Source organism: Acartia tonsa, chromosome 8 (assembly GCF_053477335.1).
Source record: "Acartia tonsa isolate MP-2025a chromosome 8, ASM5347733v1, whole genome shotgun sequence".
Lineage (NCBI taxonomy): Eukaryota > Metazoa > Arthropoda > Copepoda > Calanoida > Acartiidae > Acartia > Acartia tonsa.
Window position 1 is genome coordinate 49,648,912 of NC_137267.1, and position 15,725 is coordinate 49,664,636.

At 34.2% G+C, this 15,725-nt stretch overlaps 1 protein-coding gene across 1 annotated transcript in view; it reads right to left on the reverse strand.

Annotated features, from left to right (window-relative positions):
* Positions 1-15,725, reverse strand: part of LOC145327195 (uncharacterized) — a 146,035-nt gene that overhangs the window by 90,139 nt on the left and 40,171 nt on the right. Inside the window, exons 11-15 of the mRNA XM_080170772.1 lie at positions 13,590-13,687; positions 12,969-13,010; positions 7,604-7,679; positions 5,140-5,211; positions 1,147-1,217 (exon numbers count right to left, since the gene is read on the reverse strand). Coding sequence (XP_080026898.1) covers positions 1,147-1,217; positions 5,140-5,211; positions 7,604-7,679; positions 12,969-13,010; positions 13,590-13,687 — 359 coding nt within the window. The remainder of the gene's footprint in view (positions 1-1,146; positions 1,218-5,139; positions 5,212-7,603; positions 7,680-12,968; positions 13,011-13,589; positions 13,688-15,725) is intronic.

The window sequence follows — 15,725 nt, forward strand, 5'->3', positions numbered from 1 at the left end:
GGCCGGTTATTCGGCCGGATATCCGGTAATTTGGCCGGATAACCGGATATTTGCCGGATATCCGGCATTTGAAATCAGCCGGATATCCGGTATCCGGCCAAACCCTAAATTACTTATTTAATTTTATCTAAATCCCTGACAATTAAAAAAAAAGCACAGTACAGCCATTATACTTGCAAGACTAATATAATGGTTTATCTAAAGTGGTCCTCAATTGGTAATTTGTTCGGCTGTCATCAGTCATTGTGGACCATTAATCTTACACATTTTTTTTTATGGGTGGCAAATGAGAATTTAAAACTTAATTTCAATTTCGGAAGAAAGCGAGCATAGCCCGGTATTAAACTGGGTAAAAATGGGGCAGATAACTAGCCTAAAACCATCTAGCTAGGAAGCTATCACCATAAAGGAGAACTGTACCTAATCACTGATCAGTAATCTTGAGCTTCAGAAAAAAATCTTAATACTTTATAGAACTGGATTATTGCTCAACAATCAATGATTCTAAATGATTTAGTCCTAATAAAACTGAGAAAAAACAAGGATGACAACATCCATAAAAGCGAAGCACTTAAACAGTAGGACAAACGGTCATTAACACTTATATAGTGTCAGGACTGAATAATCATAATATAAATGTATAAGAGTCAAAGCAAAATTGTAAGTAAAATGTGTTGAAAAACTGCTTGATTCAGGATAATGTTTATGGACATACTTACATTTCTAGGACTTGATTATAGAGTTGCTTCGCTTATTACATTATACTTTGTTGTCCCAGGAATCAATATACTAAAAATCAGATCAATCGGATGATTAGATCACATAAAAATTTGTTGTTAAAAAAGTAAAAAAATCAACATGTTTAAAATGGACGTACGGACATTTTGGTGATGATTATATAGTTGCTACGCTTTCTAAATCGTACCTAACTATTAAAGGAATCACCATGCAAAATTTGAAATCGATAGGACAATTCTAACATGCCTAAATTAACGAAAAAAGCTATCCGTTACGGACGTACGGACGGACGGACGGACGGACGTACGGACGGACGGACCGACCCTAATTATAGAAAAGCTTCGCTTTTAAAAACATCGAAATACTTATATCTTGAGAGGAATTTTGAATTGAATGCTAAAGGTCTACCTGGGTTTTGATGGTTTGATGTCAGATCTGTATCTGTTGATTTTGGCGCTTTCAGACTTCTCGATTTCATTCTAGAAAAAAAGGATATTCTTAAAAAGTAATCGAGAGAACAAAAAAATGGCAATTATTTTCATAAGTAGGTTAGCAACTAACAATACTTAATTAAGCCTTATTAAGAAATGACTCAATATTCAGATTTACTTTAATACAAGCGAATATCTGTGTCTGCTTTTGATAGAGAAAATATACTAGATGGTTGTTGGTATAGGGTATATTAAAAAATGAGCAATCTTAAATAGCAGCCGAGAAAATCACATTTTCCCCGACTGCGTAACGGCCAGATGGACTGACAACGTGAATTATGGAGACGCTTCGCTACGAGAAAAAAAGACTTTTTAACTAAAAAAAAAACTTCGTACTGTATCGATGCTTTTCTATGAATAGGGTATGTTCGTACAAAAAATAGTCTTTCTCGTTTTAATTCGAAACCGATTAATATCCGGTGGATTAGAACCGGTTCTCATCCATGCGAAAAAACTATGTCTAGCATCTTATTATATCTAGTTATCTACGAATATAAAAATGTACAATCATAAGATTAAAAACAGCTTTTTTAGCCATTGCCTTCTGCATCTAAAAACTGATTTTATTCTTATAATTGTACATTGTATATCAGCGGAAAGCTGCTATAATACAATGCGAGAAATAACTATCAAAAGTTGCATTAAATATAGCACATCTCTGGTGCGATTAAATAAAATATTGAGCTACTTTATTGATTGTTAATGTTCTCTTTCAACTGTATGCTTTTTTTGGGTAAAGTCCCTTTCATGGCAACGCCCCTTAAGGTGTGTTTCTTTTCTTATTTTCACAGTAGCTTTTCTCCTATTTCTAGCCCCTGTGGGGAGCTCTAACCCAGCGAGGACTTTTGCCCGACCCTGCGGGGCAATCACCTAACCTAACCTAAAATAACCTATCAAAAGCTATGTTGAATATACAACGAATCGCCCCTTAAGGGGCGTTGCTTCAAAAGGGACTCTACCCTTTTTTTGAGCTTGGCGTTTATGGATGTTTTCAGCCTTGTTTATTTAAATATTACATACACCTTTAATAATAAACATATTGGTAGGGTCAAAGAAAAAGTCTAAAGAAGCGTAGTGAAGGGAGGTGTTCCCCCCCCCCCCTCCCAAGCAAAATTAAAGGGGATTGGATTTATCCACCTATGGTCCCTACACCTTTTTACACCACCGTTGACAGAGGTCTACACCCCCTTACAATAAGATAACACCCCTCTTTTTGTTAGTCTTAACCCCCCCCCCCCCAAAAAAAAAGGCTTACGCCCACTCGATTTTTTAATGGGAGGGGTGGGGGGTAAAAACTTCGTAAACCCCCATTTCAAAAACCTGTGCACGCCATTGAGTCCTACCCTATACACACACACACAAACTCACACACACACACACACACACTAACTTAATCGTATTGGAATTAAATAATAATAGGATAACATATTAAGCATATTAGTTGGGTTATATGTAGACACAATTTAATGCTCAGTCACAATACATTATATGGTTGTATTATAGTGTGTCTAACTATAAGAACTGCCCCTAGAATCTATTTATTATATGGTAGGTATCTGTCAGGGGTCTAAAGGGATAAGATAATGGCCAATAAATTGATGTACATCTCCAATTATAATACAACAAATTACCTATTCTGTACATTGCAACATAATTAATCTACCAATCAAAATTTAATAAAAGTTCCCAAAGTTTTTGAGCTAACGAATAAGAAAACGTTATAATAGAACTTTGGGGACTAGTGTAATAAACAGCCTAATGTCTTCTCCCTGTCAGGGTATCTGTATAAATAAATAGGCAAAGGTGTGGGTAATAACTGTTTATTCAGTTTTATATATATACAGCTATAGAGTTAATTTATTTTGAATTTATTTTTGGACTTTTAATTCTATGAATCTTTTAAGGCTGATTCATTAGAAAAATATAGTTGTGATTTCTTATGAGAATGGATATAGAATTCGTGGATATTGTGAGATGATATTCTCGCCTACCCCAATAAAATGGCGGAGGTACAAAAGACCTAAAGATAAAAGTCCAAAATACAAAAGACCCTATTAGGTAAAAGACCTAAAAACGAAAGACCTAAAGGGACACAGACCTTAAAAACAATAAAAAAGAAAAATACCTTATGTGTTCATAAAAAAAAGAGTGAGTTATTAGAGTTTGAAAAGATGTAAAAGTTTCGAAATTTTGCAATTGGACAATTTGCAACTACCTTTAGGATACTGTCCAACGGATTTATTTATTTCGGCCTGTGAAAAAAGTTATTTAAGAATAAAAATGCTTCTCCCGTACCCCTTATTTTCAATTCATTTCCAGATAAGAGTAGGGGGTGTTTTTAGTGCCCAACAGGGTACTTTGCGAGAAAGCGCCTTTTTCATTTTACAAGAACAACCTTAGGCTTTAAGTAAAAATATTCAGGGAGGTAGGTGTCACTGGGCTGTTTTTATATTAGAACTCAAAGTTTTATAATAACGTTTTCTTAACAACTATTCTTGAATTTTGATTTTTTTGGCATATTAAGTTTTAGTGTCCAAACGTTTCAACCACTAATTGTTATCTAAAGAAGGGGTAATTTTGTATATCATCATTGTATCCCTTTAATTCCCTGTAAAATATTATTACTGCTGTCATCATTATTTTACAAGAAATTGAAACAAATATTTTGATTAAATAAAAAGCAGAGAGAGGGATGATTTTCTAAAAAAAAATTTATGAAGCTTTTTATATTGCCCATGATAAAAAATGACGTCATACTGGCCAACCAATGGTCAATTGAAATGTATACAGGCCTGTCATTGGTAATTTAGTCTGTGTAGTGGCCTATCGTTGGTAATAACGTCATTTTTTATAGGCACAAAAGTGAACAGAATTGGTTTATATCTAAAAATGGGTATGCTAAGTGTATAAATTGTCATTTTCCAGTTATAATTTTTATGTTTTCTTCATAAACTTTAAGATCGAAACCAGTTTTGTTAGCCCCAGGGGGCCGAAAGCTTTGACCAACAAAACTTGTATCAATTTTATGATCTTTATTTTAATATTCAATACATAACTTTTCAGTATGGCCTAGAATCGGTGAACTAAATTAAGTAAAATATTTCTCTATCTCTGAATGAAAGGAAGCGGAAGTTTGTGAGATTAGAAGGTGCATCAATATGTATGGAATACATAATTTTGGGTCAGCTGAATTCTAGTTTCCGATTGTGTACATAGCACCTTCATCCTATCTCAATATTTAAAACAAGCTAAAAAAAGCTTCAAACTTCCAACAAAAAAAAAAAAAAAAAAATTGGAAAAATTTAAATTTTGAATGTATATTGTATAAATCGTTTATTATTAATAAATATTGAGATAGGATGAGGGTGCTATGTACACAATCGGAAACTCAAATTCAGGTGACCTAATTTTGTTGCGTAAATAGTGGAATAAGGATCCTAATGTTTTTGGTCATTGGGGGTCAAGATGGAGTAATCCTATGTAATGTATAACATCATAATGATAAAAATTCACAGCGAAGCTTTTCTATAAGTAGGGCATGTCCGTATGTCCAACGTAACGAATAGCTTTTATCTTTCAAATTATAATTGGATTTTTGATTTTAAACTTTCACTGTGAGACTTTGAGGAAATTGTCGAATAATTATTTATCGCATTATCGTATTACAGACAGTTTTCCGCGGATAATAAAATGAAAATTATAAGATTAACAATAGTTTTGTTAGCCCCGAGGGGTGGAAGGACCGGGCCAATAAAACTGATATTACCTTTCTGATATTTCTTTTAATATTCGTGGAGAAATGTCTGTAATTCGATGCTATACATGATTTTTAGAATGGCAGAGAACCGGTTCTAATCCAACGGATATCAGTTTCGAAGCCATACTAATAAAAAAATGTAATATTTCTCACCTTTGAATCTGAAAATGAGACCTTTGGGAGTCCAGGTATCAAATCCTTCTTCGGGAACTTGATGCGGAACATCTAAACAATAAATGTATAAGCAGCGTTCGATTCTGGTGCGGCTCCGGCTTCGCGGAGCCGTCTGTGATGATGGCGGCTTCGGCGGCTCCGGCCCGACCTAAACTCAAGAAAAAACTCGACATATTTTTTTCCCACGTCTATTTTTGACTTTTGAAGGTTTTAAAAGTTAAATTTTTGATAAAAATGGACTTAAAAAACTTAATAGGGGCATTTGCACATGACAAAACAGTCCGGAGCCGTTTTTTAACGAAAATAACGGCTCCGGCTCCAGCAAATTATGGCGGTTCCACGGCTCCCGGCTCCGGCTCCGCAACACTGTTTATAATAAAAAAAAATGGCTCAAGTAGTGGCCACCCTTTTGGACGAAGCCCAAAATACATAACTTTTGCACCACGTCGTCTACCTGTGACGTCAAAAAATGAGGGAGATGAGAGGAGCAGTGGGAAAGAAAATTCCCAAAAAAGAGATGGAGAATATGACGTCACAGGAAGACGACGTGGTGCAAAAGTTATGTATTTTGGGCTTCGTCACCCTTTTGGTCTTCTAGCAAATTGCTTCTATTCTCATTTTAGCGACTTGGACATGTTTACATTTCCGACTTTTTTTACCTAATTTCAAAGACCCAATTGAAAGCCGTTACATAATACAGGGCCCCCATCCCTCGTAAATAGAGTTTCATTTAGCTTGTGCCCCCTCTTTTACTTTAATATAAAAGCCAAGTGGTATACCCCAAAATTATCAAATTACCAACTACCTTCTTTTCCATCAGTCTTATCCACTTCCATTTAGTCACAGAACAAAACAAGTTTTACGTCAAGTGGCATATCACAATATTATCAAATTACCAACTTCCGTCTTTTCCAACCTGTTTACCCACTTCCCTTTAGTTACAGCCAAGTGTTAAAATGTTAAAATCATCAATTTTCAACATTTTTTTCCTTTCTCCACCAAAAATGTAATTTTGAGGTAGGCTTGGGCCGGATACTTTTTTGGCCGGATATCTGGGCAACGTTAGATATCCGGCATAAGAAATCATTCTGTCCAGTATCCGGATTGTTTCAATATTCGGTATCCGGCCGGATATTAAAAATGGCCGGATATACGACCCAACCCTTTTTTAAGGCTTGGTTGCAAAACATAAAACTGAATTATTTTGTTTTGATTCTTTCTACTAATTTAATTGAATGTAAATATGCCTTATTTGGAATTCAAATTTGTAATTCGTCACTTGTAAACAAGGTTTAAATTGCAAGTAAAGGAAAGAAAAACAACTAAATCTGCAAGAATTGCAAATACCAAATTTGCATAAAACAATGTAAAGTTATGACTTGTTTAGTATAAACAAAACATAAAAAAAACTACTCCATACATACCTTATATGTTTTTTAACAATTTTAATTAATTCAAAATATCTAACGATTTTGGCAGTTTCATTTTTAACTGTAAATATATAAATGAAAAGGGGAGGGGGGGCAGATTTTCTAGGAGGGTGGTGGAACCCTCCCCCAAAATAGTTATAAATATTTCTTAAACCTATGCAGGGAAAAGGGAATGTGATTCTGACAAAACATTCTGAGTGAAAATTTCCCCTCAACTCCTTTCCTTTTTTCTCCCCCCTTCTTACCCACTTCCCTTTCAGTTACACAAAAAAACGTTTTGCTCCAACTTTACTCCAACAAAATATTAAATTTTCGGCAATTTTAAATGGAATTAATTGGCTGAATAGCGGCCCCTGGACCTATGAAAAGCTGGAAGAACCAAACCGGTAGAGAATTCTTTTGATACACATACACACAGACAATCATCCAGTTACTTTTAAATGAGAATTACTGGTCAGTTGAATTTGAATTGTCGAATGTGTACACAGTTTCCTCATCCTATCTCAATATTTACTACTAGATAAAAAAGCTTCAAACTTAAAAAAAAATTGAAAAATTAAAATTTTGAATGTATAATGTATAAATCGTTTATACATTCAAATTTTGATTTTTTTTTGGGAGTTTGAAGTTTTTTAGCTAGTAGTAAATATTGAGATAGGATGAGGAAACACTGAAGAAAATGTGTACACATTCGACAATTCAAATTCAACTGACCGAATTACTTACATCTCTCTTATAATCAGGATCATCATTGATACTTAGAAGCTTCGCTGTAAAGGAGAACCATATAAGTTCACTATACACACACACACACACACACAGACAATCATCCTGTTACTCTTAAATAAGAATTACTTACATCTCTCTTATAATCAGGATCGTCATTGATACATAGAAGCTTCGCTGTAAAGGAGAACCATATAAGTTCACTATACACACCACACACACACACACACACACACACACACGCACACACACAATCATCCTGTTACTCTTAAATAAGAATTACTTACATCTCTCTTATAATCAGGTTCGTCATTGATACTGTTCTGTTCAACATCGATTCTTCTGTTGGCTCGCGGCACATTTCTAAACAAAATACCTTGAATTATTTTTTCTATTGGCTGATTTAAAAAAGTATGTATCTAGAATTATACATCTATTGAATTAGTTCTTCTATTGGCTTATTTAAAGAGTATGTATCTAGAATTATACATCTATTGAATTAGTTTTTCTATTGGCTTATTTATAGAGTACGTATCTAGAATTATATATCTATTATGAAGATGTATAAATCACTATATAATTTCTTGGATGTTGAACCAGATTTTCATTTACTTTGATAACTTAATGCTCACAGCTGGCTAAAATAACGATACCACCTATCCATCCCCTTTACCCAATCCCCTTCTTTAACTGGATGAACAAACTGACATATAAAGGACAGATGAAATAGCAACCTCAATTGACGGCAGATTTTCCCTTGTCATAATATCAACTTATATTCTACATCCATTACTCTCTGAAATGTTTTCGAAATCGCCACATTTATTATCGCCTCCATTATTTTACTTTTTTTCTCACAATTCTAATTTTACATCTTAAAATTTAGAATAAAAACTAAAATTCATAGATTTTAAATAGAATGAAAAATGACATAAAACAACTTTTTTTATTTTTATGTTTGACATAAAGAACAAGAAAGTATTATAACAAGGATGATAAAGTTTTAAGAAAGAAAAGCGTTTGAATTAATGTTAATATTTATGTTTAAATAAAGTATTATTTAATTCTGATTCTACCTTTTGAATTTTCAGAGAATTTCTATTTTTAACATTAATTCCTTGAACGCATCGCAATGTTTTATAAACAGATTTCTGTGGATATTAAAATGAAACAAAAAAAAAAGATTAAAAACAGTATTGTTAGTCCCGATTTTTATTTTAATTTTCGAAGAAAAGGGTCTGTAATGCATGCTATACAATAGTTTTCAGTATGGCTGAGAACTGGCTCAAATCCAGCGGATATTAATCGGTTCCGAAGCCACATTTTAAGTCTAAAATAAATTGTATTTATATATATGTAAATGTATAGTACTGTTTAGGGACATACTTGATTATGACAGATAATGTTGTACCGTATTGTTCAAGGAATCAATATTTCAAAAATCAGATGAATAGGATAAATATATCATATCAAAAAAGTTAAAATACAGCATGTTTTAAATAGACGTACGGACTTTTTGGTTACGATTAAAGATACGCTTTCTAAATTGTACCTGTCTGATACAGCAGTCATCTTGCAAAGTTTAAAGTCGATAGGACAATTCTAACATGGTTAAATTAACAATAGAAGCTAACTATTGCTGACAGACGTACAGACAGACCATAATTATAGAAAGGCTATGCTTCTCTAAAAAAGGTTAAGCCTGGTATGAGAGTGCTCATTAAATCATAACTGCATGAAAAGCACTTTATACCTCACCACTAAATGCACTTTTTAGGCGCGAAGCTCCTCGATATTTTGTCTGTATGTTCGTCACAAGTAGAAAGACAGCGTAAAATGGCACCAAAAAAATGACGTCATACGATAAAATAACCAATAAGAGGCTAGTATGAATTTTACCATTGGTCAATTACAGTGTATACTGGCCTCTCATTGGCAAACTTTATTGTATGACGTCATTCTTTTGGTGCCACTTTACGCTGTCTCAAAGGTAGATACCCTTTAAAATATACATTTATAAGTTTTTTACTGTAAGTTTGAAACTTAAAACTTAAAACCAGGTAGGGAGGAGACATTGAGCTGTTTTATAATAGCTTTTTTCTTTTTCATTAGCTTAAAAACTTTGGGGACTTTTATTGGGTTTTGATAGGTTGGTTCAATAAGTTAAGTATCCAAACGTTTCTATCAGAAGGGGTAATTTTGTGAATCATCATTAGGGATGTACATCAATTTATCGGCCATTGTCTCATCCCTTTAGATCTCTGATGGATAGAATTATTCTTGTTACTTGCCTGAGTTAACTAGTAAATTTGAGAAAATGTAAAAATTTTGGAGAGGTTTCATAATCATAAAATTAAAAAAAAACGAGTTTATTGGCAAACAATAATAAAACAAGGAAGACAACATTCTCCAATGCTTTATGGTCGGGCAAAGCAATGGATAATATGACAGGGCAAAAATTGTCGTTGAAAACATGAACATCACTTATTGGTCAGTTCATCATCTAGTAGGATGGGAGTAAATGGGGTAAAAAAAATTGATGGGGAGCGGGGAAAAGTATTTAAGCTAGCTACAAGTTTCACTTTATTAGAGTACATGCTATTTTGATGTAAGATCCAAGTAATAAGAAATCCATTGACAAATCTTTTTTTTGAAATAGATGCACATTGTCATGGAAAAATTGCAACACTATCCCACCAAGCAGCCAAGTAAATCTCATATAAATCATAATAGCAAATAGCGGATGCACGAAAATAATAAGTTTGGGAGTAGCTTCGCTAAAAGAAAAAAAATGGTAAACCTTCATTAGTATCAAAAAGTTAAATGGATAAGATTTTTCTTTATCTAAATCTAGTTTGTAAAAATGGATATATTATTACTTGGATGTTATACCAGATTTTCATGTACTCTGATAAAGTGATGCTCGCAGTCGGCTAAAATAACGATACCCCCCATCCACCCATACCCTCCCCTCCTACTACAGAAGACGAGCTGACAAATGAATGAAATCCATATTAGCAAGCTAAATTTGCAGCAAAGTTTTCCCTGTCAACATATCCACGTGTATCCTATATCCATTTTTGTAAAATTAAGTAACTTTGACATGTTGAAAATTGCATTTTTTTCATTGATCATTATTATTTAAGGTTAATTATAATAATTTTATTTCTTAGGATGACAGCATCTATTATAAGTAGCGCAGCTAATCAATATAAGTAATTATAAAAGCATCCATATACACTTACAGACATAAATATTCACGGACAGACTAACAGACAGAGGGCGGACAACAAGCATATAGACAGACAAACTATGGACAAACGGATAGACAGGCAAAAATATGGACACACATAAACGTGCTATAAAATAGACCGGCGGACAGACGTACAGACACATACAGTCAGACAGACGGATAGAAAGATAAAAGGACATTAAGTCAGGCAGGCAGAAATATTGACCTAGATTAGCTACAATGGAAAAAATAACAAATAACTTTGGGATAATCACCCATCTCTGTATCCCTAATTTAAAAGGTTAATTTGTCAATATTTTTACAATCTTATTTTATGTAATCCTTTTTGCATTTGGCGAAAAAAATATACAACTAGATTGCACATTATTTAGAAACACTTTTCCAGTATTGCTTATAAACAATTTTTATCCGCTAGATTAGAACCAGTACCTAGCCATATTGAAAAATCATGTATAGCATCGTATTACAACCAATTTTCCATGAATATTAAAATAATAGTCACAAATTTCATAGCAGTTTTGTTATCCCGGATCTTCGACCCCTCGGAGCTTATAAAACTTGTGTTAATCTTATAAAATTTAATATCCGCGGAAAGCTGTCTATAATACGATACGATAAATAACTATTCTCTGCATTTCTGACAGTAATCTAATAAGGATTATTTATATTTATCTCGACGCCCCCATAGAATATATTTAATGTTTTTTTTTGCAATAGCTATAAACTATGTAACAAGCAAGATTTAGGATTAATATTAAATAACAGATATATTATATTATGTGAGAATTTTCATAATGACCCTGCATTGTATATTAAGATATATAAGTTTTCCGGAATTTTAATGTTAGGGGGAGATTTGAAATCTGCATCAAATTTTAAGGATTTTTTATAAAATTCGTTTTTTGTATAATTCTTTATCTAAAAGCGGAAATGCATTTTAAGTTAATTAATTTTGACCAATAGGATAGGTGGATTTTAAACTACCTGCGCTCTAATTGGTTAAATGATGTACGACATCCAATCAGAGCGCAGATATTTTAAATCCACCAATCACAGATGCCAAAATTAATTAACTTAAATTGCATTTCCGCTTTTAGATAAAGAATTATACAAAAAACGAATTTTATAAAAAATCCTCAAAATTTGATGCAGATTTCAAATCTCCCCCTAACTTTAAAATTCCGGAAAACTTATATATCTTATTGTATATACGCTCGTTGAAGACGGCTGAAAACATCAATAACTAGCGAAGCATAAAGCAGATGTTCATAGGCGTCCAAGGGGGGGGGTAATGGGCCATTTGGCACCCCCAAACGATTTTGGGGGTGCCGTAGGCACCCCCAAAATTTTGTGAACAATACCCCCCCCAAAAATAAATTACCCCTACCTTGGGGGTGCCGTAGGCACCCCCAACGATTTTGGGGGGGGTATTTACCCCCCCCAAACCATTTTGGGGGGGTAAATACTCCCCCCAAAATAGAAAATCTCTAACCAAAAAAATTTTTGCGCGCTTCGCGCGCATTTTTAATACTAAATTTTTTATAAAATTTAAATTACCCCCCCCAAAAATTTTACCCCGGGGGTAAATTTTGGGGGGGGTAAACAAATTTTACCCCTGCCAACAGATTTCAGGGGGGGTAATTACCCCCCCCAAGCAAATTTTACCCCCGGGGTAAAAATTTTGGGGGGGGTAAAAAAAATTTGCGGCGCGCTTCGCGCGCCATTTTACCCCCCCCAAAACCAAATTACCCCCCCCTTAAAAAAATTTTACCCCCCCCAAAATAAAAAGCTTGGACGCCCCTGCAGATGTTGAGTTATCATAACAAAGAAAATACATAGAATGAATATGCAAAAAAGGTTTTATGTCTTTTAAAGCATAAAAGATAGACGACAACTATGTGTGCATATGTCAGGGAAATCTTCACTAAAAATTTAGCTGTCTATCATCAATAGCATCCGAGAAAATCACATTTCCTCCATAGTGTTTCGGACTAACAAAAGTATGTTCAAAACAAAGATATTTTAAAAACTAATTATTAGTTTTACTAGCGGATACGCCCCCTAGAAGCCTCTAGGGGCACTTAAGGTAGGAGGGGAAAAGTCGACCTCATCCCATTTTAAATTTGAGTTTCAAAAGAGTAAAAAAATATTTTTTTTTTATGGGGGGGGAGGGGGGTAAAGACACTCTCCCCAAAAATAGTTTAAAACCTTCCTTGGACATATAAGAAGCTTCATTGTAAAGGAGAACACTATTGGTTCATCGGTTAGCGAGATCATTCGGGACAGACAAAAAACGCTTACTACTTTTTATAATAAAGGATAGGATAAGCAGTATTTTAGTGTTTATTTCTCCTTATTATTTTTAAACTTGCGCATTAAACAAATCCAAAAAATATTACCTTGAAAAATCAGGTCTTGTGGCTTCCAGGCGAGGTTTGAATCTGAAACAAGATAATCAATCAAAAAACTACTCTTGTGAGGATGGTGGTAGACTTCCCCAAAATAGATATATACTTCCCTGGTCCTATGAGAAGCTACATTGTAAAGTTCAACCAATTGGTTCAATGGTTAGCGAGTCCCTTCGTTACAAACAGACAGACAAACAACCAGACTAACAGACAGACAATCAGACAGACAAACAGACAGACAGACAAACAAACAAACAGACAGACAGACAAACAGACAAACAGACTGACAACAGACAGACAAACAGACAGACAAACAAACAGACAGACTAACAGACAGACAGACAGACAGACAGACAGACAAACAGACAGACAAACAGACAGACAAACAGACAGACAAACATACAAACAGACAAACAGACAGACAGAAAAACAGACAGACAAACAGACAGACAAACAGACAGACAAACAGACAGACAAACAGACAGACAAACAGGCAGACAAACAGACAGACAAACAGACAGACTAACAGACAGTCAAACAGACAGACAGAGAGACCAACAGACAAACAAACATACTGTTACTTTATTATAAGGATAATAGAACACTCTGTACCTGGTTTGAGGTCTGGCGACAGAAAATCTGGTTGTAGTATCCTCCTCTGACCTGGATCTGGAGGTTGTAAACCTGCTGCTGCCTCCACCACGGGTCCTCTGAAAAAATACAAATAATAACATTCCTTTTTTTATAAAATAATAAGCTTTTTTGTTTGTTGCGAAAGATCTTGCTACTCGCTAAATCGATATGGTACTCCTTTACAGTGAAGCTTTTTATTGTGTCTGTGTATCTGTGTGTCTGTGTGTTTGTACCGAAGGATCTCGCTAACCGCTGAACCGATCGGGTTCTCCTTAACAGGGTAGCTTCTCATAGGTCCCGGAAAGGTTTATAACTATTTTTTGGGGGGGTGGGACACTCCCAACCCCCCCCCCCCAAAAAAAAAAAAAAAAAAATCTCCCCCCCCAAGAAAAAAAAAATTTAAATTTTTTTAACTAAAATTAAAAATGAGGGGGGGGGGGCACTTTTTCTTTAAAAATTTAAAATAAGAAATTGGGTTATTAAATTTGACTCCTTCCTCCACAAGTGCACCTAGAGGCCTCTAGGGGCGTAGCCGCTAATCTATTTTATAAAGTAGTAATATTTTTGTCTGTAGCTTAAGATGACTAATGAATCTATTGAGTTCATCCTTTACAGGAAGCTTTACAAAGGTTACGGGATGGTTTTATGCTATTTCAGTTTTAAATTTTAATTATGGTTTTATGCAATTTTATGCCTTATATCATTCAATTCAAAGATCCAATATGCTAGGGGCAAAGCCGCTAGTTTAATACAATTCACTTAAGCTCCGGAGGAAGGGAATATTTGACTGTAAATTATTAGTACTACATGTCTCTAGGACTAGTTCTATGTCTAATTATTGCACAGCTAGAAGCTTTGCATGTGCAGTCCCTCTAATTTACAACCTAGAGAGGGAGGGGACATTTGCCTGTTTATCCCACTAGTTCCCAAAGTTTTTAAAATAACGTTTTATTTTCCACTTGCCCAACAACTTTGAACACTTTCAGTGAATTTTAGTGAAGTTGAGCGTCTAAACGATTCAACCACTAATTGTAATCTACAGAAGGGGTAATTTTGTGTATCATGAATTGGGGAAATACATCAGCATTTCGGCCATTGTCTTATCCCTTTATATTCCTTATTACAAAATGATTTTTCTATACTGCAATAAAAAAGTATATAAATCAATTCAAGGTGTTAACCCTCAAAGAGCCTTGAAGAGCACGCATAACCCAACTCCCCTTATCTTTAAATAAAATAAAATAAGGATGATGTTTTTTTTTTGGTTTGGTTGATTATTACTTTTGGTCAGGTAAGGTTAAATCACATTGGCTACTAAGTAGCCCCGCAAGGTTAGGGCACCGTAGGCATTGGTCCTGCAGAATTAGGGGCCAATAAAATTTACAGTTCAATAATCTTTCCCTTCCTTAGGTAAATTTATTTCCATAACTTCTTCATAAAATTTAACTTTAAAAAAATAAAGGTCAGTTTTTTTCTCTAAACTTTTTGGCATAATTGTCATTTCTTTGTTGTTTTGTAGACCGACCCTTTCTGACAGGTCAACTGAATTTTAGTTTCCGATTGTGTACGTATTACCCTCATCCTATATCAATATTTACTACTAGCTAAAAAAGCTTCAAACTTCAAAAAAATCTAAATTGGAAAAATTAAAATTTTGAATGTATAATGTAACAATCGTTTATACATCATATCGCTTATCCCTTTGACCGAAGTAGCTAAAAATAGCTTTTGCAATAGTTGGATTATCTGTCGTACAACTTTGGAAATTATGAAAAAAATGGGTATTTAATTTTCAGTTGATCTTCTGACATGTTAGTTTGCACCCTCATACTGAGCAATGATAAAGGGGTTTATTAGAAAAAACTCCAGGGGGAGGGCCTGGAAATGAAAAAAGGGGGCGGAGTTGAACACTGCAAAATTGAATATATGAAATCATGAATAAGGACAGTTATAAAGATTCGACATCCAAATTTTATTCAGATGCACTATATCCTAATATATAAAGTCTTTACCAAAGGATCTCGGCATCCGCTGAACCGATATGGTTCTTCTTTACATGATTCTCCAATGACCAATGCTACAAGAAAAAGATTCTTTACATGCAGTTTTTAACCT